General features: G+C 24.0%; 4 protein-coding genes across 5 annotated transcripts; all 4 read left to right on the forward strand.

Moving 5' to 3' along the window:
- Window positions 1-808: 808 nt before the first annotated feature.
- Window positions 809-2,826, forward strand: Bm13846 (Ubiquitin carboxyl-terminal hydrolase, family 1 protein; the record flags this gene model as incomplete). The annotated part of the gene is made up of 5 exons (XM_043081436.1): window positions 809-865; window positions 1,498-1,626; window positions 1,905-2,061; window positions 2,252-2,449; window positions 2,681-2,826. 5 exons carry the CDS (start codon window positions 809-811, stop codon window positions 2,824-2,826), a joined length of 687 nt encoding a protein of 228 aa, XP_042937370.1.
- Window positions 2,827-8,913: 6,087 nt separating this feature from the next.
- Window positions 8,914-10,861, forward strand: Bm6099 (Uncharacterized protein; the record flags this gene model as incomplete). Its single annotated transcript, XM_001892777.2, has 3 exons — window positions 8,914-9,081; window positions 9,219-9,387; window positions 10,674-10,861. 3 exons carry the CDS (start codon window positions 8,914-8,916, stop codon window positions 10,859-10,861), a joined length of 525 nt encoding a protein of 174 aa, XP_001892812.1.
- Window positions 10,862-13,272: 2,411 nt separating this feature from the next.
- On the forward strand, window positions 13,273-15,879 carry Bm10458 (putative ribosylglycoyhdrolase, putative; the record flags this gene model as incomplete). Its single annotated transcript, XM_043081437.1, has 6 exons — window positions 13,273-13,408; window positions 13,690-13,864; window positions 14,261-14,378; window positions 14,994-15,146; window positions 15,284-15,395; window positions 15,746-15,879. The coding sequence occupies 6 exons, from the start codon at window positions 13,273-13,275 to the stop codon at window positions 15,877-15,879; spliced, it is 828 nt and encodes a 275-aa protein (XP_042937371.1).
- Window positions 15,880-21,614: 5,735 nt separating this feature from the next.
- Bm578 (Uncharacterized protein) lies at window positions 21,615-27,279 on the forward strand (the record flags this gene model as incomplete). Of its 2 annotated transcripts, XM_043081438.1 has the most annotated exons (4): window positions 21,615-21,634; window positions 24,223-24,565; window positions 25,685-25,765; window positions 27,235-27,279. In XM_043081438.1, 4 exons carry the CDS (start codon window positions 21,615-21,617, stop codon window positions 27,277-27,279), a joined length of 489 nt encoding a protein of 162 aa, XP_042937372.1. The 2 variants fall into 2 exon arrangements, with proteins under 2 accessions (XP_042937372.1, XP_042937373.1); XM_043081439.1 differs by lacking the exon at window positions 21,615-21,634 and having other exon boundaries at window positions 24,341-24,565.
- Between the last annotated feature and the right edge of the window lie 362 nt (window positions 27,280-27,641).

Below are 27,641 nucleotides of genomic sequence, written 5' to 3' on the forward strand. Positions count from 1 at the left end.
TGGATTTTTCTTTTTTCTAATTGAATAGGCAAAATTTTGTGTCTCTTGCAGTGTTAATATTGCATCTTATATGTTATTAATTATTTCTAGGGAAAAATGATACTTTTTGTACCATTTTATAACTATAATGCAATTTCAGTTTTTCGCATATTTCTATTTTTTATCAGCTTACTTTCTTTTTTTCTCATTTATATGTTTTTGAATTCATGAATTAAAATTGTGAATTTTTTACCATTTGAACAATAAAAATAAACTTCTTTAGACTTTTCTATTAGAAATATGTTTTAGCTTTCGGTCATATTAAACCGTTGCTAACATTTTAACATTGCAAATTTCCTCTTAGAAAAAATAATAGAAGAATTGTTATTAATTTTTCTTTCAAATTCATTTCATCTCGAATAATAATAATTAATATAATTATCGTTACTATTACTATTGTTATTATGACTGCTATCATTTATTATTATTATTAATTATATATATATATGCTCGACATACGATCTTAATTAAATTTAATTAAGACATGCTACTGCTACTACTAATACTACTAAATGTTGAATTGAAAAGTATCAAATTTATATCAAATTATAATTCTCTGTTTATCCCGAAGAATATATCGAGAGTCATGCTTAATTTAACTAGACTTTTTTTTTTTGCTTTTATCTTCTTTAAGTTACCGAGTTAACTAGCACATTTTGCTATAATTTATATTTATGCAATAATAATTTTGTGAAGTAATAAACCTTCATAGTATAAACAGTGGAAAATTTTAAGCTATGAAATTTGTTGCGTTTCAGAATTGAACACAATGCCTGATCCTGTTCAATGGCTTCCATTAGAATCAAATCCGGAAGTGATCACAAATGTAAGAATTTTGTAGTTCAATAAGAATAAAAATTTAGTGGCTTTTTCTGGTATTTCATATGCTTCGTATTTGATTATAATAATATATTCTTGGAATATTGTGAGATTACTAAGGAAGTAGAATGAGGATAATTAGTACATAGTTGGGTATTACACATACACACATACATACATACATACACACACATACATACATACACACACATATATATAAATTATGTTTCTAATGTGACTTTATTGTTCTTATTGCACAGAGTGGAATGAGTAAGGCTTGAACAGTTGTAAATTTTCGGTATTATGATTGTTGATGTCAGGAACTATTTTTTTTTCTTGCATATTTGATTAGGATATAATATTCGAGAAATAAAAGGTGTTCTCCTGTTCATAGATATTGGAATTATTTTAGGGTCATTTAAAAATTGGATAAAATTTTAACATTTAATTCTTAAATTATAGTGATTATGAGTGGACATCTATCATGTATGACAAATATTTCTCATTGAAAACACATCTTTACTTATCAGCTACCAAAAAAGATCTCATGAAAATTAATGCTAGCTAGATATAATTTATTTGAAATGAAATTATATTTCCTAGTTTTTTCTTTTTTTTTTTTTTTTTTTCAAATCTTAGTTTATGCGTAAAATTGGCGTGGAGAAAGGAGTAGAATGTGTGGATGTATACGGTTTTGATGACGATATATTAGCTTTCATCCCACGTCCATGTTATGCTGTTATATTATGTTTCCCAATGGTTGATAAGGTATGTTCTTTTTTTTTTTTTTTTGCAAAGTATAAAGTAATTTGTATTATGATAGACAGTGTATAAGCTGATTTTTTAGAATTGATGAATTTAGCTTCCTACTTTTCTTTTTTAACTTTGAACATTTGATATATAAGAATTACATTTTCTATATTTTATTTAGTTCCATCTTCTTCAAATTCTCATATCTTTCATCAATAAATTGAGAGTTGTGTTTCAAAAATTAAAAAAAAAGGAAAAAGAAAAGAATGATGTTGCGATATGAGTGTGCTATTAAGGTTGATGAAATCATGAAACCTATCTATAAAAAAATGGAGGAGGAAGGAAGTGTGATACCGGATGGTGTCTTTTTTATGAAACAAAAAATATCAAATGCTTGTGGAACTTTTGCTCTCATTCATTCACTTGCCAATAATCATAACAAAATTGATCTTGGTTAGTTGATAATAATTTTACACTATAACAGAGAACTTTCACTTCTGAAGATTTGTCAGTTTTGTTAAGAAAATGGTAAAATTGCACAGCAATTAATTTCGTTTTCTTGCATATTCTGTTTATTTTCAAAATCATAAAGATTGAAATTAATCATTTCTTGCAATTGCATATCTAAAGATGTTTATTGAAGGCAATGGATCACTGAAGCAGTGGTTAGATAAAGCAGTAACGTTGGGTGTTGAAGAAAGATCTGATTCTTTGGCGGAAAACTCAACACTTGCTGAAGCTCATGATAATTGCGCTCGAGATGGTGAGACCGATTCGAGTACGCCTGTTGATCATCATTTCATTTGCTATCTTAACTACGGTGATAAACTTCTAGAACTTGGTGTGTTATTCGTTTGTTCATTTTTTAGAGTAAATGTTGAAACTACATTGTAGCTTTATTAATTCTTTCTAAATATATACATTTTTTTTTTTTCTCAATAAATTTTAGAATAGATTGGATAAAAAAAAAAAAAAAAAAAGTAGTCGAATGAATGAAATGTTTAAATTTGTAAACAAGAAAAATTTATTATTAAAGGTATGTTTTAATATAACAATTATACAAATTTTGCAGATTCTCGTGCTCCATCTCCTCGTATTTGTGGTCTGACCAGTGATGCAACATTCCTGAAAGATGTTGGAAATTCATGCAAAGCATTGATGAACAAACTGGAGAATGTGTCATTTAGCGCTCTTGCAATCGTTCGTGCGCCCCACTAAATGACACATTCATTGCTTTTTGGTGTCGCTAATTGTATGAGCTTATTTTATGATTGCTTTGCACATATCTTTAACATTTCCATTATGAATCGATTATATCATCTTTTTTCATTGTGTCGCTTATTTGTCGCTATTTGTCAATAATCAATAAATGTTATTTGGTGCAAAGATATTGATTACATTTGTTAATTAATGAACATAAAAGAAGAAAAAATGAACATAAAAGAAACTTAATCCGATCATATCACTAAAAAAACGATTAATTAATAATAAGTTAATATTAATTTAATATTAATTAATCCCAATTATTATTAATTAATTGGGGCTAATTAATATTAACTTATCACAATGATAATATATATATATAATTTTGGTAAACACTCATTTTACATAATTATTCGGAATTATTATCAATTCTTATCAATTTATTTAGATTATTAATTCATTTTACATAATTAGAATTACTGTCAAAAATAAAAAAAAAAAAAAAAAAAAGGTTAGCAATTTAAATTAATTAAGACTGCAAATTCTTTATAATATTTGACAAATATTAACCGATATAAGTATCATACTTTCTGATAATTTGTAACAAATAATACGTACTGTCATATTTTTTCACTTATTTTAACCAGCAAATATATGGAAGAATTTATTTGATAATTGTAAATAAATTCAATTTATATTTGATTTAAAGCTTTTTTTCTTTTTTCTCTCTCAAATTCAATTTTTTTTCTCCTTCACAAAATAAACTTATTTCATTAGGTTCACGTTATGATGAATATTCTCGAGATCCTTCATAAAAAGGATGAGAACATTCTTGATATATTCAAATATACAATCGTACGATTTTATATTTCAAATTTATATTTTATTTTTATTTTCATCCTATCATATGCAAACATATTTCCTATTAGAATGGATTACATAATAATTACAATTTTATTTTCCGTATATTTATGATAATTCGTATAAATTATTTTAGAGCGAAAAAAAAAAGAAAAAAATTAATGATTTTCAAATTTCATAAAAAGAAAACAATTATGATTATAGAATATGTTGATGTAAAGTTAAAATTCCATACGGATTCTCCTAATTAATCGTTTTTTTTCCTTTTTCTTTTTAATTAAAATTTGAGTCAAATCTTAGTTTTAAAAAAATTTATACTTCCTTCTTTCTGTTAATTACTCTTAGATTAAGCTAAATGAATTAGTCATTTTGTAGTTGGTTAATTAGACCATTTAAAAAATTCAAAAAAAAAAAAAGTAAATGAGACAAAAAGCATATAATTAAAATGAAATTAAAAAAAGAAAAGAAAAAATTGTTTTCTTTTTTTAAATGATTTTTGATTGTGTATGTTTGTCAGTGTAATTGTGGAACTAATAGTTAAACAAATTAAATTAGTAACTTAATGGCAAAAAAATTCAGTGCAAAAAAAAAAAAAAGAAAACAAATTTTTTCCCAATTCTTTTCTGATGGAATTTTTTTGTTCTTTTATCTTGAAGAAAAATCATTGAAATTTATATTTTTTTTTTTTTTTTTTGCTGAGAAATTTATGCAATTTTGAAATTCGAATTTAATGCATTGAAATTGAAATTTGAAATTGGAATTTAATGCATTCAGTTTATTTTATGCGTTTTCCTTCTTTTTTTTTTAATTTCATGCCAAATTTTAACTAATTAATTAATTCATTCAAAATATTTAATGCAATATTATTGCTACAATATCAAATTACTATATTTAATTGTTTCAGTATTTCAATAATTCCAATTTCAATAATAAAATGCTAAATATTTAAAGGTTTAGCATCCAATTTAATAATCAAAAAATCAATTAATTCGATTATCAATTATTTCCCAATATTTAAATTTAGCAAATTATTCAATACATTTAGGTTAGAAAAGCAGGGTTGTAATTTTATTAAAATTTAACGTTAAACTTTTTTCTTTATCAAAAAAAAAAAATAAATAATAAAAACAAATAATGAATGAATAATGACAAATAATTGATAATAAATAATTTTTAATCAATTTATTAAAACAGGCTAATGAGAAAGAGTACAATAGTAAATTGAATGATATAAATTTTCTATTGGTTGAAAAAAAAAAAAAAAAAAACAAATGTCAATAATATTAAATATTTTTGAAATGAATTTTAAAGTAGCAATCTGAATACTAACAAATTGTTAATAAACAATATTAAATTATACAGTATACAGTAACTATTTATTACAGTAATAAATACAGGCCATACCGTAATAATCCATTATTTAAGAGAAAATCAAATTAAAAAAATAGGACAGAAAAAAACGCCCAAATTTTTTTTAAAAAAAAAATGAAAGAATTATTATTCTATTTACAATCAATTCACTAACGTTTTTATGATTCGTCCAGTTTTTTTTTTCCTGCCAATTACGGTAATTAGTTTTGTTAAAGTGTACGGTTATTTAATTTGCTAAAACGATATTTATAAATATATCTTATTTAAATTGTAAATAAGAAAAATGAAATCTTTGAAATGAGAAAATATGCATCAAATTTGGGTAAATAATTCTTTATATTTGGGTAAATAATTCTTTATATTACTTATTGATTAAAAAAAATTTATGAAAAAAGTAAAATTCCAATCATAATTTATCTGCTTATCATTGTTTTACATTGGATATTCAATTTTTTAATTGTTTTTGGAAATTTATCTCTTTGCTTTTTCAAATATTATTTGAAGATTCTTTGATTAATTTCTGTAATCACTATTTAACATTTAGTGAAATTTATAATTAACATTTAATATTTAAAAGTATTTAGTTACACTTCTTCACTGATAGCTGGTGATTATGATGGTATCAGCACTGATAACTAGTGATTAGCAAATAGCCAGATTATGTCACACATTGATAATTAATTGATAATAGTAGTGGGTATGTTGAATAATGAAAAGTTTACTTATGCTTCTTCAGTGATAACTGATGATAACACCGATTATAGTGGAATGATAAAAGTAAGAAAAAAGTGCACAATTAGTTTATAAGCCATCTATTCATTATAATTTTCGATGATGATACAATGTCGAATTTCAATTTATCAAACTACAGTTCGTCCAGTTTTTCTTCTTTTTTCTTTTTTTTTTTTTTTTTTTTTTTTTGGTAATTTTCAATACTTAAAAATAATTGCATTTTAAAATTGCAAGAAAAAAAAAAGAAAATTAAATTAAATTGAACATTTTACTGGTTTTGATAGCGTTAATTTTCTCATTTTTCAATAGCAATTTGGTTTTATTGTAACGTATCAATGGCATACATCTAACAATGTCAAATGATTCATTCATTTCAATGAGATCAAGAAAAAATGGAACAAAATTTTTGAAAAAAGGAAAAAAAAAGATTTTTTTTTTTGCCTTTTTTGATAACATTTTTTATGGTTAGGGTTTTCCTTTCTATCAAAATATAAAATTTATACTTTATAGCAAATTAAATAATGCAAAATTAATTATTTTGTTTATTTTATTTTCATATTTGTTTATTTTTTCAGTTGTGTTCATTTATTTATTCACTTGTTTGTTTGTTTATTTGTCTAATTGTCTTGCTTGTGCCTTTTTGTTTGTTTATTTTTCGCTTATTTGTTTATTTATTTATTTATTTCACTTTTTTGTTTGTTTACTTGTTTTCTTGTTCATTTCTTCGTTTCTACATTTATTTATCCTTAGCTCTTACACTATTCGATCAGCATTAATACCTAAATTATCAATGATAGTTACAATTTTTTTAAAACTTCACCAAAAATTAATTAAATTGAATAATATCTGTAAATAAGCAAATAACAAATGAAGGATAATTAAAATTAATTTATGCAAACGAGCATATTGTTGTTTTATGCTTCTGTAATTTCTAAGTCTAATTTCTTCATTATTATATTTTTTTGACATACACATAAGCAAAAACATTTTATACATTGAAATTATTTTCGAAAATTATTTAATAAAGCATAAAATTTTGTTATGTTTACATTTCATTTGTAATAAACAATTTGAGTAATCGATATTCCTAAATTTGAAATTTTGAAATATAAATTTGAAATATACGTATATTCTACACGTATATTTCATAAATATATTTATCATATAATCATTATTTTACGTTCATTTATATAACTTTTAATTTTGTCAATTCATTTCTTTTTTTTTTTGATTAACAAATTACTAATTAATTTGCAAGTTTCTCAATAACTAATAAAAAAGAAGGTAAAGGTGAGAAAATAATAGAATAATATTTTTTATTTAAATACTCATTAACAATCATATGTATATTTTTCAGTTTTTATGACTATTATTGCATATACAAACTATAAATAAAATTAATTCTTGATGTTAATGTTATAAGTTTCCGAAATGAATAATGAAATAAATAATGGAAGTGGAAAAAATCGGAAGTTCCAGAAAATATTTAATTCATTTAACTAATTAAGAAATTTTCATCGTTACTATAAAAAATTTGGTATAGATTTGAAAATCTAAAAAGTTATCTAAGTTGCATCATTCTAATTAATGAATGAAAAAAGTGAATGAATCGACTAATTATTTATTAAGTAAAAATAAATTGATTAATCAATTGATTATTTTAATCATTCATCCATTGCATTTTAAATTAATAAATTAATCACAAGTCAATTAATTCATTTTATAATAGAAATAAACAGATTCTATGATTTCTTTAATATCTTATTCAATTGATAATTTGATAATATACTAAAACGGATAGTAAGAGATAAACAAAAGACAGAAAAAAGTACTATGGTATCTATTATTTCTCATAAACTTCATTATTCCATTACTTTATTAATAAATAGGGACAAATAGACAAATTATGGTGACAAGTTGAGGTGACAAATTAAGGTAAAGTTAAAAACATTGAAATGATTTAGAAAAGATAAAATAAATGGAAGAGAAAAGAAAAAGATGAAATGGGTAAAAATTTTTGAAGTAATTAAAAGGTAAAAAGAAGGAGAAAATGGGTAAGAATAGAAGAAAAGATCGAAGATTATTCATTCGTTCAGCAATTTCATTCATTCTTCCTAAATTTATAATTTTACCTCCCAAACAAAAATGAATTATTCAATTTTATCGTGGTGAAAAATTTTTTTTTTTTCTTTTTTCATCCTCTTTTTTTTCTACTACTTTTATCATTTTTATCTAATTTTTTTTTTTTCATTCTCATTTTATCCTAGCATTAATTAATTAATTAATTAATTAACTGGATGCTTTATAAAGGTTAATAAGCTTTTTTAAAAAAATCTAAGCGAAAAATCTAAACGAAATGTGTTCAATGAATATTTTGTTATCATTGAAATTTTAACAAGAAGTGTAGCATTCTAATAACTAATTCAAAAAATGAATATGACTAAAGGATATTTTAAAAAATAATTTCAATTGACAAGTCATTTTAAAGTATTAAAATCCTAATTTGTTTATTAATTGATTAATTGGATACTTAAAAAAAAAATTATCAATGTATTATTTTAAATGGCGAGAAAAAGATTATCTATTTGATAATATTTAAATACAATTTGGAAGGGAGAAGGAGAGAGAGAGAGAGGGAGGGAGACAAAAGGATTCAATTAAAATATGTTTTTCTTTAATAAACTGTCCTCCTACTAAGGAAGTAATTAATTGATGATAAGAGATACATCAATATTAAAAAAAGCAGAAATTTATTATCATTGAAATTTTGATAAATAATGTGAAATATTACTTAACTAGCTCATATCACGAATATATGACATAATTAATCAATAAATGATTAATTCATCCTTGATAGATCATTCTAAAATACCTAAGAATATGTAACTATGACTATTTATTAGTATCTAATCAAAATAAGAAAATCAAAGGTAACAAGTAAATCAGTTATTAAATACAATTATTGAAGTGCTAATTATGGATGCAATTATTAATTATATAATTAACTAATAAATATTAATTACACTTTGCTCTATTTCGATTATTTCAAAATAAAAAGCAGCAAAAAAGCTCAAAGTATCGAAATTTTAAAGTATAATTTCAAATTTTTGATTACTGAAATAATTTCAGCAAATAAAGATGAAACTTCGCAATTCTCTAATTAATATGTTGGGTGAATTTATTGGTCTTCATAAAACACCTGATTTCAAATTAAATGCTCAATCATCACAAGCTATCATTGAAGCAGTAGCTGCAGAAACACGACGTTATTCGTTATCAATGAATTATTCCACAACAGATAATAATGTTAATTTTTTTTTTTTCTTAAAATATAATTAAGAAAAAATTTTCAACTTAAATTTAAAATTTTATAATCATATTATTATTGTTATTTTATTATTGTTATTGTTATTATTAATTTAATTAATCTATGATTACTACAGGAATACCCAGTAGTGCATCAACGATCATTCTCGACAAACAGTGCACATGATGGAAACGATCTGGTAAGCATGGATCCATCATGTCGCCGTCTTTCAGAGCCTACGTCATTGCCGTCATTTACGCCACCCAGAAAACGTCATGTTGAGCAACGATTACTCTTACATTCTCGTTAGTTAGTATTGTATTCAATTTCATATTCATTAAACTATTAAATCTAAGATATCACTGATAATGATCAATCATTTAATTGCTAAATTTTTTAAGTTTTATAGATTATCATAATCATTAAAATTTTCATTGCTTTGTTTCTATAATAATAAATAAATAATTAAACTATAATAAAAATCCAAGGATAATTGTAATAGTTGTGTATTTCATAGAAAAAAAATATATCAATTAGTTGATACTAATGAAAATATTAAAAATCGTCTTTTTTTCTCAAAAAAAAAATGAATTTCTACAAAAAAATTAAAAAAATAAAAATTTTTATTAAGCAAAGAATTTAAAAATAAATGATTTAAAAAAAAAAAGAAAGGGAACAATTAATAATCAATCATTAATTACATGAATTTAAAAAGTTTTAACTCAATTTTGCCAGCAATTTTTTTCGAGAAAAAAATGAACTAAATTCCATTAATTTTTTAAAGTATTTTTAATTTAAAATATTTGAAAGTAAAAAGATTGGAATAGAAAGAGTTATCATTAAAAAAAAAAAAAAAAAATATCTTCTTTAGCAAAATTTTCCTTTCCTTCTACTATTTTCCTCTTTCCCCCCTCTTTCTTTTAATTATTAATGCTAATATAATAATTAAGTACAATAAATCCTTTACAATTATTTTATTAGCATACGCTATCTTTTACTTTATTTAAAATCATTGAAAATAAATTTGAAAAGGAATTGTTTAAAGTCATCAATATTTTTAAGTATTTCAATTCTTTCCTTTTTTTTGTTCTAGCATTTTCTCCCCTTCTTTTCTTTCTAATAAATTAGTTTTTCTAATTTTTTTTCTTTCTTCACATTCAATTCTTATAAAATTTTATTTCATACTTTTATTGTTTCCTCAACTTTTGACAAGAAATTTGATTAAGATTTCTTTTTTTTCCTAATTTTCCTAAAAGTTAAACTTGTTCCAGTTTTCTTTTTTTTTTTTTTTAAAGAAATTAATTTCAAGAAAATTTTGTTTCTCTTAAAGAAGGAAATGAAAGAGAAGGAAAGAGAGGAAAAAGAGAAAAATAAAAAAAAAAGATAGAATTTTGATCATTAATTCTTTTTTTTAAAAAAAAAAAAAAAACATTTAAAACTTAATATTAACTGACATTTATAATTGCAAATGAACATTAAATATTGTATCATTTTTAACCAATTAAAAATTAAAAAATTCCCACTTGTCAATTTCAATTATTAAATTTGTAAATTTGTTTGCTTAAAAAGAAATGAAAAAGCAATTTTACAGAGAAAAAGAAATCACGAAAGCAAAATACACTGAGTAGCTTTTTTGGACGAAGTGATAAGGAAGTAAACATTGATAATTGTTTCAATGATCGACAATCAAATCGATATAATCGACGAGGTTCTGAGACATTTTGTGGTTCAGTTGCAGCATATTCAAATAATTTGAGTACCATCAATACAAGACTGTAATCTTCAAATATCATTTTAAGTACCAAATGATTTTACAGCTTTTACTTCATTTGTTGATTAAAAAAAACAAAAGAAAAAAAAAAAATTTACAAAAAAAAAAAATTACAAACGTTTGGTATTTTAACTTAGAAATAAGTTTTAACTACTGTTAAATTTTCTTTTTACTTACTCTAATTAAATTTTTATTTATTCTATCAATTTACTTATTCTAATTAAGTTTAATCTTAAATAATATCATAAATAATGCCTTATTCTCTTATCATTGATCATATGTTGAAATATGATAAATGTCATTATCGATAATTTGATTGAAGAATATTGATAAAAATTGATTTTATATGTATAATAAATTTATCTCTGCCTGTTATTATTCGTGATTTAATAATGGCAATTTACATAAATCGATTAAAAAAAAAAATGTCGAAGTTAATTTGATATTGAATATATCGAATAATAAATTCAATATCAAATTCTCTTGTCATCATTTTATTACGTAGTTATTTTATAACATTTAATAGAAATGATCTATCAGTTAAAACTTATGTTTATAAGTAATACAGTTTATTGTCCAAAATGTTAATTAATTACCATCAATAATGACCTTCTTTATATTTATACATATGTGGTACAATAGTTATGGCACTTTACCACTTGTGGTACTTTATCATTTATGGTACTTTATCACCTATGGTGCTTTATCATTTATAGTACCTTATCACTTATGGCACTTTATATCAGTCACCTACACATAACGCACTATGTATTAATGTCATCCATGACATTACTGATATTTCATATCAGTTCTCCGTCTGAGATATCTGATACTATGGAACTAAGAAGTAGCCATGATATCTAACATCAATAAAGCATATCATTCAAAGCATTCAATTACTCACTCCAATGATCTTTATTCATGATATCACTAATGATATCACATACTGCTCAAAGGGCATTTCGCATTATCATATCGGTCACCTACCTATGATACCACATACCGGTAATTTATACACAGCATTTCATATCAGTTACTTATCAGTAGTGCTGTGTATCAGTAATTTATATACTCCACTTCTACTAGCTACCTATCAGTAATACTACATGTCAGTAAGTTGCTTATCAGTGGTACCACTCACCAGCCACCACATCACTTAATATCAAAGGAAGCACTGCAACAAAGTCTGATAAGAAGTCATCCCAAACGATAACACCTGAAATGGACGGATGGCACTTTACGGTTAGCTTTTAGATAAGCTGTGGGTTTAGATTTTTAAAATAGATTAAATGAGATTATATCAGGTTAGATTTCTAGGGTAGTGTTGCTTACTTAAATTACGCATATCAGGTTAGATTTCTAGGATAGTGTTACTTACTTAAGCTTGAAATATTATATTTGAAAGTTATTAATCTTTTTGCTATATACATTTTTTTATTATTTAATATATAAATTTGTAATTGGAAAAATTGCATTACTTCTTTTTTCTTTTTGAAATGTATTTTAATTGAATTGTTCGTCATTCCGTTTCAATGAATTCATTTTAATATTGAAGCAGCAATTTGAATTGTTAATGATAATATTATTATCATTGAATAGATGCAATATATAAGAAAAGCTTTGGGTTGTATGTATGGACAAGTCATCGGTGATTCATTAGGATCGCGATATGAATTTCAGTCTGCTTCAATTGTTCAACAAATGATAGCGGAAGATTTGGTAGAATCTTTTCTACCAATTATTGGTGGTGGACCATTTCACCTTCTGCCAGGACAGGTTTCTTTCTTTATTTTATTTCTTCATTATTATCTTTACTATTTTTATTATCATTAGCAATAGTAATAATATTATTATTACTTTCATTGTATTACTCTTCACTCATATAACCTCTATAAATTTATTATTACTATTACTATTATTACTTTATATTATTTTACTATTTTATTATTTATGCAATTTCTATTACACTACTATTAATTTCATTAATTACTACAACTATAGTAATAAAATTGAATTGTTCATTTCCAAATTATCATTTTTCAAAAATTTTTTCCTGAAATAGAAGGAGGAGAAAGAGAAAAAAATGAAAATTTTTGGAAGAATATTTGAATTATGAAATTATAGCAGGCAGTTAATGAAACATTTATAAAATTCTTGTATTTATGAATGACTAATCGATAGTTGTTGTTTTGTTGAAATTTGATGTAATATTAAGTGCTAATGTTAGTTTATTAAATAGTTTGGAATTCGAAAAGACAATTATGAATATGAAAAAGAAGCAAAAATCTTGCTAAAAAAAAACTTTAAACCTTATACAGTTTAATGAAAAAAAAAGAAAAAAAAAATTAGAAAGTTAGAAATAACATTTTCTAACGCTTAAAATTGGCCAAAAGGATTTCCGGTGACGGATGATTCCGAAATGGCTCTTTCATTGGCTTCTAGCTTAATCCGTTGTGGTAAATTTGATGCTGCTAATGTTGCTTGTAGCTATGTTTCCTGGTGTCAGTCTAAACCACCGGATATCGGGAATGCTACTCGAAATGCACTAACTATTGGTATTTGCATTTGAATACTTGAATTCATTTTGCTATTTAGCTATTATACCGTTAATTGAACCATTAATTAATGATTCATTGATTGAAATTTAAAAGATGATAAGTAATAAAATTTATAATTTTCAAAAATTAAATGAAAATATATGAAATTTTTGGCTGTAAAGTGAATGCTTCTACTATATTATTTTATAGAAATACTTGAAAATTGAAAAATGACATTTTTTTGCCATTGTTTTAGCTATGAAAACAGAAAAAAAAAAAAAAAGCTATGTGATTTACAGGTAAACAATTGTCACCTAATTGGCATCACGAATTGAATGATATCGAGAAAGAAGAAATACATCAAGAAGTATTAAATAATGTGAGGAATTATAATGTTGGCAGTTTAAGTAATGGATGTCTTATGCGAATATCATCTTTAGCTATTTATTCCATTAATGTTTTATCCATGCAACGGTAATTTTATTTTTCTTTCTGACCTGATTATCATCAATCAGTCGATTCTATCCAAGTTAGATATTGACAAAACATATTTCTTTTTGTTAAATATTTGATGGAAAGACACTAGAAATTCGAGACATAACTGACCTTATAGAAATTTTTACTTTTGGTTTTATGTTTTTCTCGTGAAATGCGAATTTGTAAGAATTTAAATTACTTCTGATGTTAATATATTTTCTAAATTTTTTTAATATTTTATTATCTGATTTTTTTAATATTTAAGTATCTGAAGTTATAAATTAATTATTGGAAATTTAAGAAATTATAGGAATAATTCTTTGTTAACAATTCATTTCTTCAATAATTTTTATTCCTTGACGTTTGTGGAAAGTAAAGTTTATTGAAATTTAGTATAGAAGAAATGGTTCGTGCAGATTGTTCACTTACACATTGTGAAGAAGACGCTAAACAAGCTGTATTTTCATACGTTATAGCGATGCGACATTTGCTTATTGGAAAAAGTAATAAGGTTATTTTACTGATACTTTATTAGAAAATCATGAATCGTGAAGCATTTCTTGAAGTGTGAGATGTTCGAAATGGTACCATAAATATAAATAAAATGAAATAAATAAAGAAACTAATTAATCAAATAAATTGATAAGTTATTTAATTAAATAGATAAATGAATATAAATACGTATGTATGGTTTGAATTTACTGATAAATAATAAAAATGCTTCGTCAAATATTGTCATTTTTTTCATACATTAGTCGCAATTATTTTCATATGATGAAATACGTTGCTAATGGTAAAGTTTAGAATATGAAAATTTTTGCGAAAATGTTTGTTGATTAACCTGGATTGCTTAAATTGCAAAATCTGATTGCATATTTGATAGGCTAGCTTCACTTGAGAAGTAAACACATTGACTTAATCTTTTCCAGTTAAAAAATTGTTTTTACAATTAAATGAGATTTTTATTTCAGTAATAAATTACTATATGATAATAATGAGAAAAATGAAATTTTCTCGTCATTAAAGTGGACAACTTTCTTAGAAAGATGAAAATCGATGTAATTTGCGTTTATATTTAAGTATGTTGTTGTATCTGATGCAAAAATTTCAAAATGATTTTATATAGGAAGCATTTGAAATAGCATTAAATGCTACTCAAAGTATGCGTATTCGTGAACACTTGTTAGCAGCTCAAGAAAAACCTGTACCTGTAAATATTGGAAATCAATTTGTGAATGGTGACGAGAAAGCAATAGGATATATTGGGGTAGCACTACAGGTTTACTTTTGTTTACTTTATAAGGAACTCTTTGATGCTCGTAAAATTATATAGCGTATAAATTTTTAATTGGGATTGTAAGAATGATAGTTATAAATTAAGATCAAAAATGGATAACAAAAGAAAAAATGTTCCAGAGTGCTTTTTATGAACTTCTTCATGGCACATCGTTTACGAAGTCAGTAATTGACGCAATATCACGTGGAGGTGATACTGATACAAATGCTGCTATCGTTGGAGCTTTAATTGGTAAGAGTTTCCTTTTTTTTTTTCTTGTTTTTTATAAATTTTATAAATTTAACTTTTATTTCCTGTTAGATGAGCAGCAATATAGAGTAAAAATTGAGCAAGTTAGAATGATATTGTATTATATGTCAGTTTACTACTTGGAAAATTCATAACTAATTTTTTACTTAATAATTCTTTATTATCTTATTTGGTTACATTGGCGAATATGGAAATTCGGCTAATCTGTGACTTGCACTTTTTTTCTTAAAATACTGAAATACTGCATTGTTTTAAAGCAGTACTAAATAATCATTGCTTTTTCTTTTATTTGAATTTTTTCAACTTTTTCCGTATTTTTTTGAAGTTTTCAGGTGCACGATATGGTATTGACGAAATTCCAGAGCAGTGGATTAAAACAGTTAGAGAAACTAAACCACGAGTTAATTTAACTACCATTGATTATAATGTTGAACAAATTGTCAATAAATTACTAATGTTGAATTAATTATTCTGTAATTTTCTCCTCTCTTACCCTTTTTTTAAAGGATTTATATATGTTTATATTTATTTATTTATTAATATTTTGTTGTGCAAACATAATACTTTTTATTATCACATTTTTATTTCATAATTATAATATTATTAAGCGGTGTTTTTTATTTTAGGAAATTCTTTGCATTAAAATGATTTTGAATGATTGTAAGACGGAATGATGTAATAATTGCAATTTTAAAAATCATCCTAGTGTAGGTATTAGTAAAGTGATAATTTTTAACTTTATTTATTTGTTTATTTTTTTTGCTGAACTTTAAATGAAAAATCCTTTGCAAGCTATCATATTATATGGCAGTAATAGAAATTGTCCTCAACTAATTTATTGAAGCTAGTTATTTTTTTGTTCTAGATTTATTTTAGCACATCAGGCAATATTATTTTATATTATTATGAATTACTCTTAATAATATAAATTAATTAATTATTAATTATTATTTGGAAAATGAAAAATAGATGAAAAGGGGAGAAATTTTTTATATAACACTCTATCTGTTAGATAAATGTTATATTAATGACTACAGTTTGTATATTTGTATTGTTTTGCTATTAATTGTAATTAATCTTTCGCACTTTAATTAATGTTTTGTTATTAAAGCCAAGTGTAGGACAAAAAAAAAAAAAAAAAAGGAAAATAATAATGAAAGAAATTTGATGACTATTATTTATTGTGTTATTATTATTTTTGTAATTAAGAATTTTTTAAATTTAGTCTACGTTAGACTTTTTAATTTTTGTGATGTTTACATTTATTTTCATTAAATGTTGTTTAACATCATGGTAATATGTAATTCTTGATCTACTAGATATATGAGAGAGAAAATGTCCTTCGTACAAGAAATCTGTTTATTTTAACAAAAAGAAAAAAAATGTTAAAGAAATAAATTTAACAAGTGCTTTTATTGACGCAAAAGGATCTTATCAATTTAATCAGTTATTTTGTCATTTTAGCAATTTTAATCAGTTCTCTCATCTTACAAATTACAAATATAGTATTCTTCTAGTGTCTATGAATTTTTAAATTAAAATTTTCCATAATCTGAAGGCGGAACTGATGAATGCATACTTCGAATATTGCTAACAGTAAATGGACGATTGGGTTTTAATTTTAATGAAAATTTTTATTTTATTAAAGTTATGTTAGACTAGAGCGGTTTGTTAAATAATGAACTGATAATTATCACTCCTTTATGTTTTCTTAATTAATTAGTTCTACTTACCAATGATTAACTATGTTATCAGTGGCCGTTGTATGTGTATGCTATGATATACTATAAAAATACATTCGAGTAATACTTAAAAATTATAATATTATCAGATAAATTTGCTAAACATACGTTAATAGTTTAATGAAGATTATCTTACAATTATTAAACTTTATGAGTTTTCTCTTTTTTTCTTTTTGTCAAAATTACAAAATTAAATTATAAATATTTCTGTTGATTGAAGTTTATTTTTGAATTTAGAACTGATTAGATTCATTTCATCAATATTTTATTTGCGCTAATTTAAAAAGCTTTTTTTTTGTTAAATGAAAATGTTATTGACCAATTATTGAGCGGCAGAAAAAAAAAAGAACAAATTAAATTTTTGGGTTAATTTTAATGTAAATCGATTTCAAAAGGATATTTTAGGGCAAAAATGGTTATTGATTAACAGAGCAGTTTTTATACAGAAATTTAAAAAATTTATGATAATAGTTGAAAAAGAGAAAAATTTATTTCATTTAGTAAAATTGCCAAATTTTACATTTGAATAAAAATTTCCTCTAAATTGTCACTTTATCTTATAAATAAAATTAGATTTGCTTTATGCATAAATAGCAAAAGTTATCGTTGACATTCATTATCATTTTTATTTTGTCGGCTAAATTAAACAACAAATTGTACATTTATATGATTTACAATTTACTTTATTTATTTAAAATCTCTCTCTTTTTTCTCTTCCTTACTTTTTCTTTTTCTTTTGGTATTATTATTATCATTAAAAAATAAGTTAAAGAATAATTATTAAAGTTTAGAAGAAATATGCAATAGTTTAGTAAATCGCTTTTTTTTTTCTTTTTTTTAAGTTTTTTAAATTAGTAAAATTTTATATAATTTGCTCAAACTTTTGTGTTTTATTTTGTTTTCTTCTTCACTTTATGCCTTATTTTTTTCATCAATTTTCATATCTTTTACAATTTATGTTATCTTAAAGAGTGAAATTTTTTAAATATTTTGTTAATTCAGAAATATTAAAATTATTTCTATGATATATTAATAATGAAATTGTGAGAAAAAAATTGATTCGTATTGATTCTATTCTTTTCGCAGTGAATTATTTAAGGAATCTTGAAATGAAGAATGAGATAGGTGCGAAATCCGGCAGTGCAGAATTATGTAGATGAGAAATGGAGGCTGAGGAGAATCATAAAATTTGGAAATCATGTCATCTAGAGTCATTTAAGGAGGGAATCATGTCATCTAGAGTCATGTAAGGAGGGAATGATGTCATCTAGAGTCATGTAAGGAAGGAATGATGTCATCTAGAGTCATGTAAGGAAGGAATGATGTCATCTAGAGTCATGTAAGGAAGGAATCATGTCATCTAGAGTCATTTAAGGAAGGAATCATGTCATCTAGAGTCATTTAAGGAGGGAATCATGTCATCTAGAGTCATTCATGTAAGGAAGGAATCATGTCATCTAGAGTCATTTAAGGAGGGAATGATGTCATCTAGAGTCATGTAAGGAGGGAATGATGTCATCTAGAGTCATGTAAGGAGGGAATGATGTCATCTAGAGTCATGTAAGGAGGGAATGATGTCATCTAGAGTCATTTAAGGAGGAATCATGTCATCTAGAGTCATGTAAGGAGGGAATGATGTCATCTAGAGTCATGTAAGGAGGGAATCATGTCATCTAGAGTCATGTAAGGAGGAATCATGTCATCTAGAGTCATGTAAGGAGGGAATGATGTCATCTAGAGTCATGTAAGGAGGGAATCATGTCATCTAGAGTCATTTAAGGAGGGAATCATGTCATCTAGAGTCATGTAAGGAGGGAATGATGTCATCTAGAGTCATGTAAGGAAGGAATCATGTCATCTAGAGTCATGTAAGGAGGGAATCATGTCATCTAGAGTCATGTAAGGAGGGAATGATGTCATCTAGAGTCATGTAAGGAGGGAATGCATGTCATCTAGAGTCATGTAAGGAGGGAATGATGTCATCTAGAGTCATGTAAGGAAGGAATCATGTCATCTAGAGTCATGTAAGGAGGGAATGATGTCATCTAGAGTCATGTAAGGAGGGAATGATGTCATCTAGAGTCATGTAAGGAGGGAATGATGTCATCTAGAGTCATGTAAGGAGGGAATGATGTCATCTAGAGTCATGTAAGGAAGGAATCATGTCATCTAGAGTCATTTAAGGAGGGAATCATGTCATCTAGAGTCATGTAAGGAGGGAATGATGTCATCTAGAGTCATGTAAGGAGGGAATCATGTCATCTAGAGTCATGTAAGGAGGGAATGATGTCATCTAGAGTCATGTAAGGAAGGAATCATGTCATCTAGAGTCATGTAAGGCATGTAAGGAGGGAATCATGTCATCTAGAGTCATGTAAGGAGGGAATGATGTCATCTAGAGTCATGTAAGGAGGGAATCATGTCATCTAGAGTCATTTAAGGAGGGAATCATGTCATCTAGAGTCATGTAAGGAGGGAATCATGTCATCTAGAGTCATGTAAGGAGGGAATGATGTCATCTAGAGTCATGTAAGGAGGGAATCATGTCATCTAGAGTCATGTAAGGAGGGAATCATGTCATCTAGAGTCATTTAAGGAGGGAATCATGTCATCTAGAGTCATTAAGGAGGGAATCATGTCATCTAGAGTCATGTAAGGAGGGAATGATGTCATCTAGAGTCATGTAAGGAGGGAATGATGTCATCTAGAGTCATGTAAGGAGGGAATCATGTCATCTAGAGTCATGTAAGGAGGGAATCATGTCATCTAGAGTCATGTAAGGAGGGAATCATGTCATCTAGAGTCATGTAAGGAGGAATCATGTCATCTAGAGTCATGTAAGGAGGGAATCATGTCATCTAGAGTCATGTAAGGAGGAATCATGTCATCTAGAGTCATGTAAGGAGGGAATCATGTCATCTAGAGTCATGTAAGGAGGGAATCATGTCATCTAGAGTCATGTAAGGAGGGAATGATGTCATCTAGAGTCATGTAAGGAGGGAATGATGTCATCTAGAGTCATGTAAGGAAGGAATCATGTCATCTAGAGTCATGTAAGGAGGGAATCATGTCATCTAGAGTCATGTAAGGAGGGAATCATGTCATCTAGAGTCATGTAAGGAGGGAATCATGTCATCTAGAGTCATGTAAGGAGGGAATGATGTCATCTAGAGTCATGTAAGGAAGGAATCATGTCATCTAGAGTCATGTAAGGAGGGAATCATGTCATCTAGAGTCATTTAAGGAGGGAATCATGTCATCTAGAGTCATGTAAGGAGGGAATCATGTCATCTAGAGTCATGTAAGGAGGGAATCATGTCATCTAGAGTCATGTAAGGAAGGAATCATGTCATCTAGAGTCATGTAAGGAGGGAATGATGTCATCTAGAGTCATGTAAGGAGGAATCATGTCATCTAGAGTCATGTAAGGAGGGAATCATGTCATCTAGAGTCATGTAAGGAGGGAATCATGTCATCTAGAGTCATGTAAGGAAGGAATCATGTCATCTAGAGTCATGTAAGGAGGGAATCATGTCATCTAGAGTCATGTAAGGAGGGAATCATGTCATCTAGAGTCATGTAAGGAGGGAATCATGTCATCTAGAGTCATGTAAGGAGGGAATGATGTCATCTAGAGTCATGTAAGGAAGGAATCATCTAATTTCTCATCTAATTTTAGCTCATTTTTGACAGCAATTAAGAATAATATTAGATTAAAAATATTAGATACGATGCCTTCTTATGCAAAACTATTATTAATACTGATAAAAGGAAAAAATGGGAGTAATTATATTTATGAACTTATCATCAAACTCTTCTTAATATTTAAAAAAGAATGAACAAAGAAAAAAATATTAATATTATTTTAGAAAACCGATAATTCATCATCTGTGAATTTTCTTAACATCAATCTCTTTTAAATCAAATGATATTTGATATTTTAAAAAACTGTTAATAGATACATCAGTAAATTAAACAAATATTGTCGTCCAAAAAATAAAGAGTTATTTATAATTATGGAGAAAAAAAACAACAATAAACAGTAATTGTAATTCTAAAATTTTGTTTATAAATTTCCATTTAAAAAAAAAAAAGTGAAAGAAAAGGAAGGAAACAAATTTTTAACTGTCTCTTTTGTTATTTTTCTCTATATATGGCGACATTTTCCAGTATCATCGATGATTTAAAAAAGAAAAAAAAAAACTTTTTTTACTGTCCTTTCGTTTCGTTCATCAGTTTTGGTAGAGTCTTTCTCGAGCATACCTGTATTGCTGATTAATTTTCATTTTCTTTCTTTTTTTTTTTTCCTTTTTATTTAAAAATATAATTGATTTAACAGAAAACAATTATCACATTACTACTCACTTCCTTCAGATTATTCCTTCTATAAACAATAATAGCAACAACAATAAACAACGAACAATAATAAATTACCAAGCATTTGTATTCAACAACAATAATGTATACTATTCCATTTTGGTAAGTTTTCAAATTTATTTTATTCAAAAAAAATTTCTTCATTCTATTAAATTTTTATAAAAATTTTAAAAATTGTCATTTTATTTTTTATTTTATTCTTCCTTTTTCCTTTTTCTTTTTTAATTTCTTTCAATTCAAATTCATATTAAGAAAATTTCTTTTTTTTTTTTTTTTTAACCAACAAAATTACGAAAAAACTTTTTAATTTGTTCGATTTTTTTGTTTATTGTAGCAATTATTATTGCTTATTGTTATGTGTAAAATTTATTGAAAATAAAAAATAAAAATATAACTCAAAAATTTTTAAATTGCTGGGATTATTTTATCATGTAATCAAAAGAATAATTAGAGCAATGATTGTTTTTTACAAATTGTTAACTTTTTCATTTATTTTGTTTAGTGAATTCCTAATAAATATAATATATATAAAAATAAATTAATATAATAATAATTACAATAATTCTTAAATAAATATAAAATTCATATCCATTTTACAAAATCAATGAAATTTATTATCACTGTATTCCTCCTCCTCAAATTAAGTATAAATTCTGAACAATTTTGAAATGTAAATTTTATTTATATAATCAATTTAATAAATGTAAATATTTTTAACACAATAAATTTGTTTACTTTTTGTAGGAAAAAAAACGAAAAAAAAAACATATTTGTATTATTTATTGTTGAAATTTAAAAATAATCATTGAAATATTTGACGAAGTAATTAAATAAAAAATAATAATTGAAACAATTTTTTTCTTTAAAATAAAGAAAAATAATTTATTTGCTCAATTTTTATTAATTTATTTTGTTGATATAAAAAAAATATATATAAAAATTCTGGCATATGAAAAATTTATTTTATGTTTTTTTTTTTTAATCAGTGTCATTGATAAGTTTATATATTTTTTCCATATCTTGGTCATTTTTAAGGCATTTTAATTTTTTGCTTTTTTATACTTTACAGATATAATAATTACACAAATTTTAATTTTATACTTTACAGATATAATAATTACACCAAATTTTAATTTTATATTTAACACTAAAATTTTAACATAATTTAATAATTGCGCATTGTTTTTTATTCATTCTTAATCAGCAACATTGATTTTTTATTAATTAATCAAATATATTTTACAGATATAATAATTTCGCTGAAATACAGAAAGTTATAATAATAATTTTGATAAAACTTAAAAATTCATTTTAGCAATCATTAAGATAAGATTTTAGAAAAAGTAATATTGGCAACAATTACCTTTTTTTAAGTGCAAATTGAATTTTAACTTAGTACTTTGGAAATTCCTCGCTGTTCAATGATTAAAAATGATCAGCGCAAATTGTCGTTTACTTAATTTTAGTTTTTTCTTTTCTTTCTCCTTCTCATACGTCACAATTCTTAATTTCAATGAATGATTCATTATTGTTGTTTAAAAAATAACGAAAAAAACATTTTTTAAATGACAAATTTTTTTGTTTGTCATTGATTATTGAACAATTTAAAGAACAATTAATTACATTTATTTATCGATCTTTTTCATTTTCTCATTAAATATCAAATATTTGAATTTATAGCACTGTTAGAATAATTTATATTCAATTATTTAAATAATTCATTCATTTAATTTAGTCTAATCTAATTAAAATTCAATCTAATCTAGTCCAGTATCAAGGTGAATAAGTCTAAATGATTGTTCTAGAATTATTCTCATTTTTTCGGATGATTACATTTTCAATATTTAATTTTTTTTTTTTTTAATTTCTATTGGTGAAATCAAAATTGAATTTTAACTTAAAAAAAAATAATATATATAATACCTTAGTTAACTTACTTTAGAAATTCCTCTCTGTTCCTTTAAAATTGTAATAACAATTCATTTATCATACAAATTGTTAATAATGAAAAATTTTCTCTATTAATTTATAAACTTATTTTTAAAAAGTTTAAAAAAAAAAAACTGCTCAGGAAATTATTTCATAGTTAATATTGCTTTATTAAAATTTAATTCAAATTAATAAAAATATAAATAAGGGAGAAAGAAGAAAAGGATTAAACGCTAACCTGTTATAACAGTATTTATTTTTTCACCATCTTATAGCATAGAAAAAGAAATAATACAGAATTCTATATTTGTTGTAAAAAAAAATTGATATTTTATAAAATTTAGCAAACCAGAAGAATAATTATATAATTTGTATTCATGTAATAATAATAATAATAATAATAATAATAATAATAATAATAATAATAATAATAATAATAATAATAATAATAATAATAGCAATAGTAATAATAATAATAAATAATATTATACAATTAAAAATAATATTAGAAATTACAAATTGAAGAGCTTTCATCCATTAAATTAGTTATAAATATAATTGTAAGTGTTAATTATATTTTCACTAATAAATTTCATAAATTCCAACAAAGAATAAACAATTAATAATTAATACAACTATTTTGCTAGCAATACTTGTTGATAATTTAAGAATATAAAAATATGTGATTGATCAAAAAAAAAAAAAACTTTTATTTACTTTTTTTTTTTTTTTTCAACAATTCTTTTATTTTCTTTTTTCAGGATTTCCCTTTTTGTGATAATACCGGGAAGAATCACATGTGCTGTTATCATTAATAGCTTCAATGGACTTACAGTGGGTTCTAATGAACTTAATGGTATCGGAAATGATAACACTGATATGATTAATGTCAATAATGTCTCTGGAGCTTCTCGTTCCTATCCACGTAGCAATTACGGACGATCAGCGCCGGTATCATATTCTTCTTCCGCTTCCTCTTCCGCCTCTTCCGTATCGATAAATTCATTTCAAGGTAATATTGGTGGTTCTAATTCATTTCAAAATAATGCTGGAATATCATTGATACCAACAAGAAATGCTGCTGCAACTTATCGCTCTTCGTGGGTATCGTTATCATATTTTTATTGTTTTTATCATTTTTTCTTTTTCTTTTGTAATTTGATTGAAATGAACTTATTTAATTTATAATATGAATAATTTTGAATATAAAATGATAATAAACATTTTTATTCTGTGTTCTTGTTTTTGCTTTTTTTTACTTTGTTTTCACAATGTTATATAGTTGATTGTTGCAATTTTTTATGTGTTTATTCGTTTACTCAAATTTAATAATAAATTTCCAAAAGAACATAGAATTTTTTGATTTATTTATTCGTTAATAAATAGCAATTATAATAAATAATGAAAATATTTCTAAAAATGGCTTTTACCAAATGTATATTATGGTTATTTATTGCTGTGTTTATTATTATTATTATTATTGTTATTATTATTATTATTATTATTATTATTATTATTATTATTATTATTATTATTATTATTATTATTGTTATCACTATCATTATTATTATTGTTACTATCGCCGTTATTACCATTATTGATATTTATTATTATTATTATTTATTTGTTATTATTATTATTAATTGTTATTATTATTATTGTCATTATTAATCATTAATTCTTGTCGCCATCATTCTGGCCCTGTTTTTGGTTTACTCTTATCTACGTTATCAGTAATTTTAACCGACTAAGTAACGTATGATATGATTCTTTATGATATTAACATTCTATCATATCAGTCTTTTCAGGTATTTTCAAATGTCGTGAAATGTGCCAAAATTAAGTTTAATTTTAGTAGAAATTTTAGACGTACAAAGAGGAAAACATATTAGGAAAGAAACAGAAAGACAAAGATATACATTTTAATGAGATTAATTGAGTTAATTAATTGACTCATTTAGTTCACAATTAACTAATAGAATGATTTCAAATTTCGATTTTTTCATGCCAAAAATAAGGAAATTAAAAATTTTTGGTGATTAATAATTATTAATAAAAAAATTATTTATTATTTAAACAAAAAAGTTTTTCCAATATTTTATTTTATTATTTTTTCATTTATACATGTATTAATATATGTTATTTGTCTAATTATTTACGACTAATTAATAATATTTTCATGTTCCGATATAAAAAATTGAAAATTTCATATTATATTTACAGAGTGCTACTACTGATCCATGGAAAGTATTTCGACGACGTATGCAAATTTGGGCAGCACAATTACGGGCAAGGTATCGATTGGTAAGTGTATTTTTAAGAGATAATACTGATAATATCATTTTAAAATAACAATTTAAAACTGATAATACTTTTTTGGTACTAATTTGACTAATATATTAATCAGAATAAAAAAATATATATATAACCAATAAATTAATAAATTAAAAAAAAAAATCCTTAGCAAAAGAAAGATGAATATTTTAAATTTGCTAATAATAATAAATAAAAGAGAATAAATGAAAAAAATTTATGAAAAAGAAAAATTCCTTTTTTTTTAAACCTTATTAAATACTTTTGTTTTAATTTAAAATTTTTTAAGACGAAAGAATGATAATAATAATTTTGTTATTGTTTCATATAATATATTAAAATATGTATGTATCAATTAAGGAAGAAATTAAATTAGTAGAAAATAGTAAAATTAAATTTCGACAATTTTGCTGTCGAAAATTTTTAGAAAATAATTTTGTTCCATTTCACATAAATTAAAACAACAAGAATTAGAAAATAGTAAAATTACTTATTGATAATTTAATTTTTTCTTTCTTTCACCAAAATAAAAAATCCTTAAAAAATCTAAAATGGAAATTTTTACAAAGTAATTTGATAACATTTCACAAATGCTAACTTCGAATTTATAGGAATTATGAAACTATAGAAAAAATATGTATAGGAATTATTTTTAAGACACAAAAAGAAATAAAAAGAAAAAAACAAGTAGAAAAGAAAAGTAATTAAGAGTAAATTATTAGTTGAAAGGTGTAAAATAAAGTTAATTTAAAAAAAAAAATATTACTACTATTATTAAACATTGATGAATCAAAATTGAAAGATATTAAAAAAATGAAATTTTGAATTTTTTTTTTTTGAAAGTTAGTAAAAAGTCAAAAAAAAGAAGAACTTGAATAATTTAAGGATAAATTAGAAAAAAGTGAAATTTTAGTAAAAATTTTTGCAAACATTCTAGACTTTTATTGAATCCACAATTAAGATGAGAAAACAAAGGCTTGAATTTTTAATTTTTTATTTACAACTAAAGAAGAAATATTTAAAGTGTATTCTAAAAATTTTGCCAAAAAAAGTGATAGATTTTATTATTTTTTTTTCAATAAATTCAGCTTTAAATTTAAAAATTGAGGAAATTTGAACGAATTAATCGATAATTTCTAATAAATCACAAAATACAAAATGAAAAAATATTGTATAATTCTTGTTAAATTGTTTAAAAAAAATAATTCATAATGCAAATTCTTATATTATAATGGCAAATTAAAATTCCAAAAAAAGACCATAAACAAAAAAAAAATGTTTAAATTGTTTAAAATTCCTATTTTAAATAAAATATATCTCACATAGTTTACAAACACTAATACCATTTATAATTCCTATATTTCTTTTTCATTCCTACTTTCTTTTTTAAGTGAAAATTAATTAATTAATTAATTAGTTAATATAATTAAATACATTTAGATATAATTTATTTATTTCAGTACTACTCGCTATATCCATATGCTTACATCTACTGGAACTATTAATAAAAATTCCCTCTGATGTGTTTGATTCAAAATTAACAACCTTTTAATGATTCATTTTATTCGATCTATATACTTTGTTCCTTATTTTAATTGTGATAACAACAATTTTAATTAAAATCTCATAATTTATTGGAAGAAAAAACGATTAAATTACTTTTCACCTTTGAAATGCAAAAAATTTAGAAATGTTTTATTAATTTTACTTGAATTAACTGAGAAATACAATTCATTGTGAAAGAAAAAATTTTTAATAATTTTTATTTCTAATAAATTTTGTAGTAATTATTACTTCGATGCTATCACTTCTATATTGTGCATTTCAGCCAACTTATTTCTTTCCCTTTTCGTCTATTATCAATTGT

Source organism: Brugia malayi (genome assembly GCF_000002995.4).
Source record: "Brugia malayi strain FR3 genome assembly, contig: Bm_v4_Chr4_scaffold_001, whole genome shotgun sequence".
Lineage (NCBI taxonomy): Eukaryota > Metazoa > Nematoda > Chromadorea > Rhabditida > Onchocercidae > Brugia > Brugia malayi.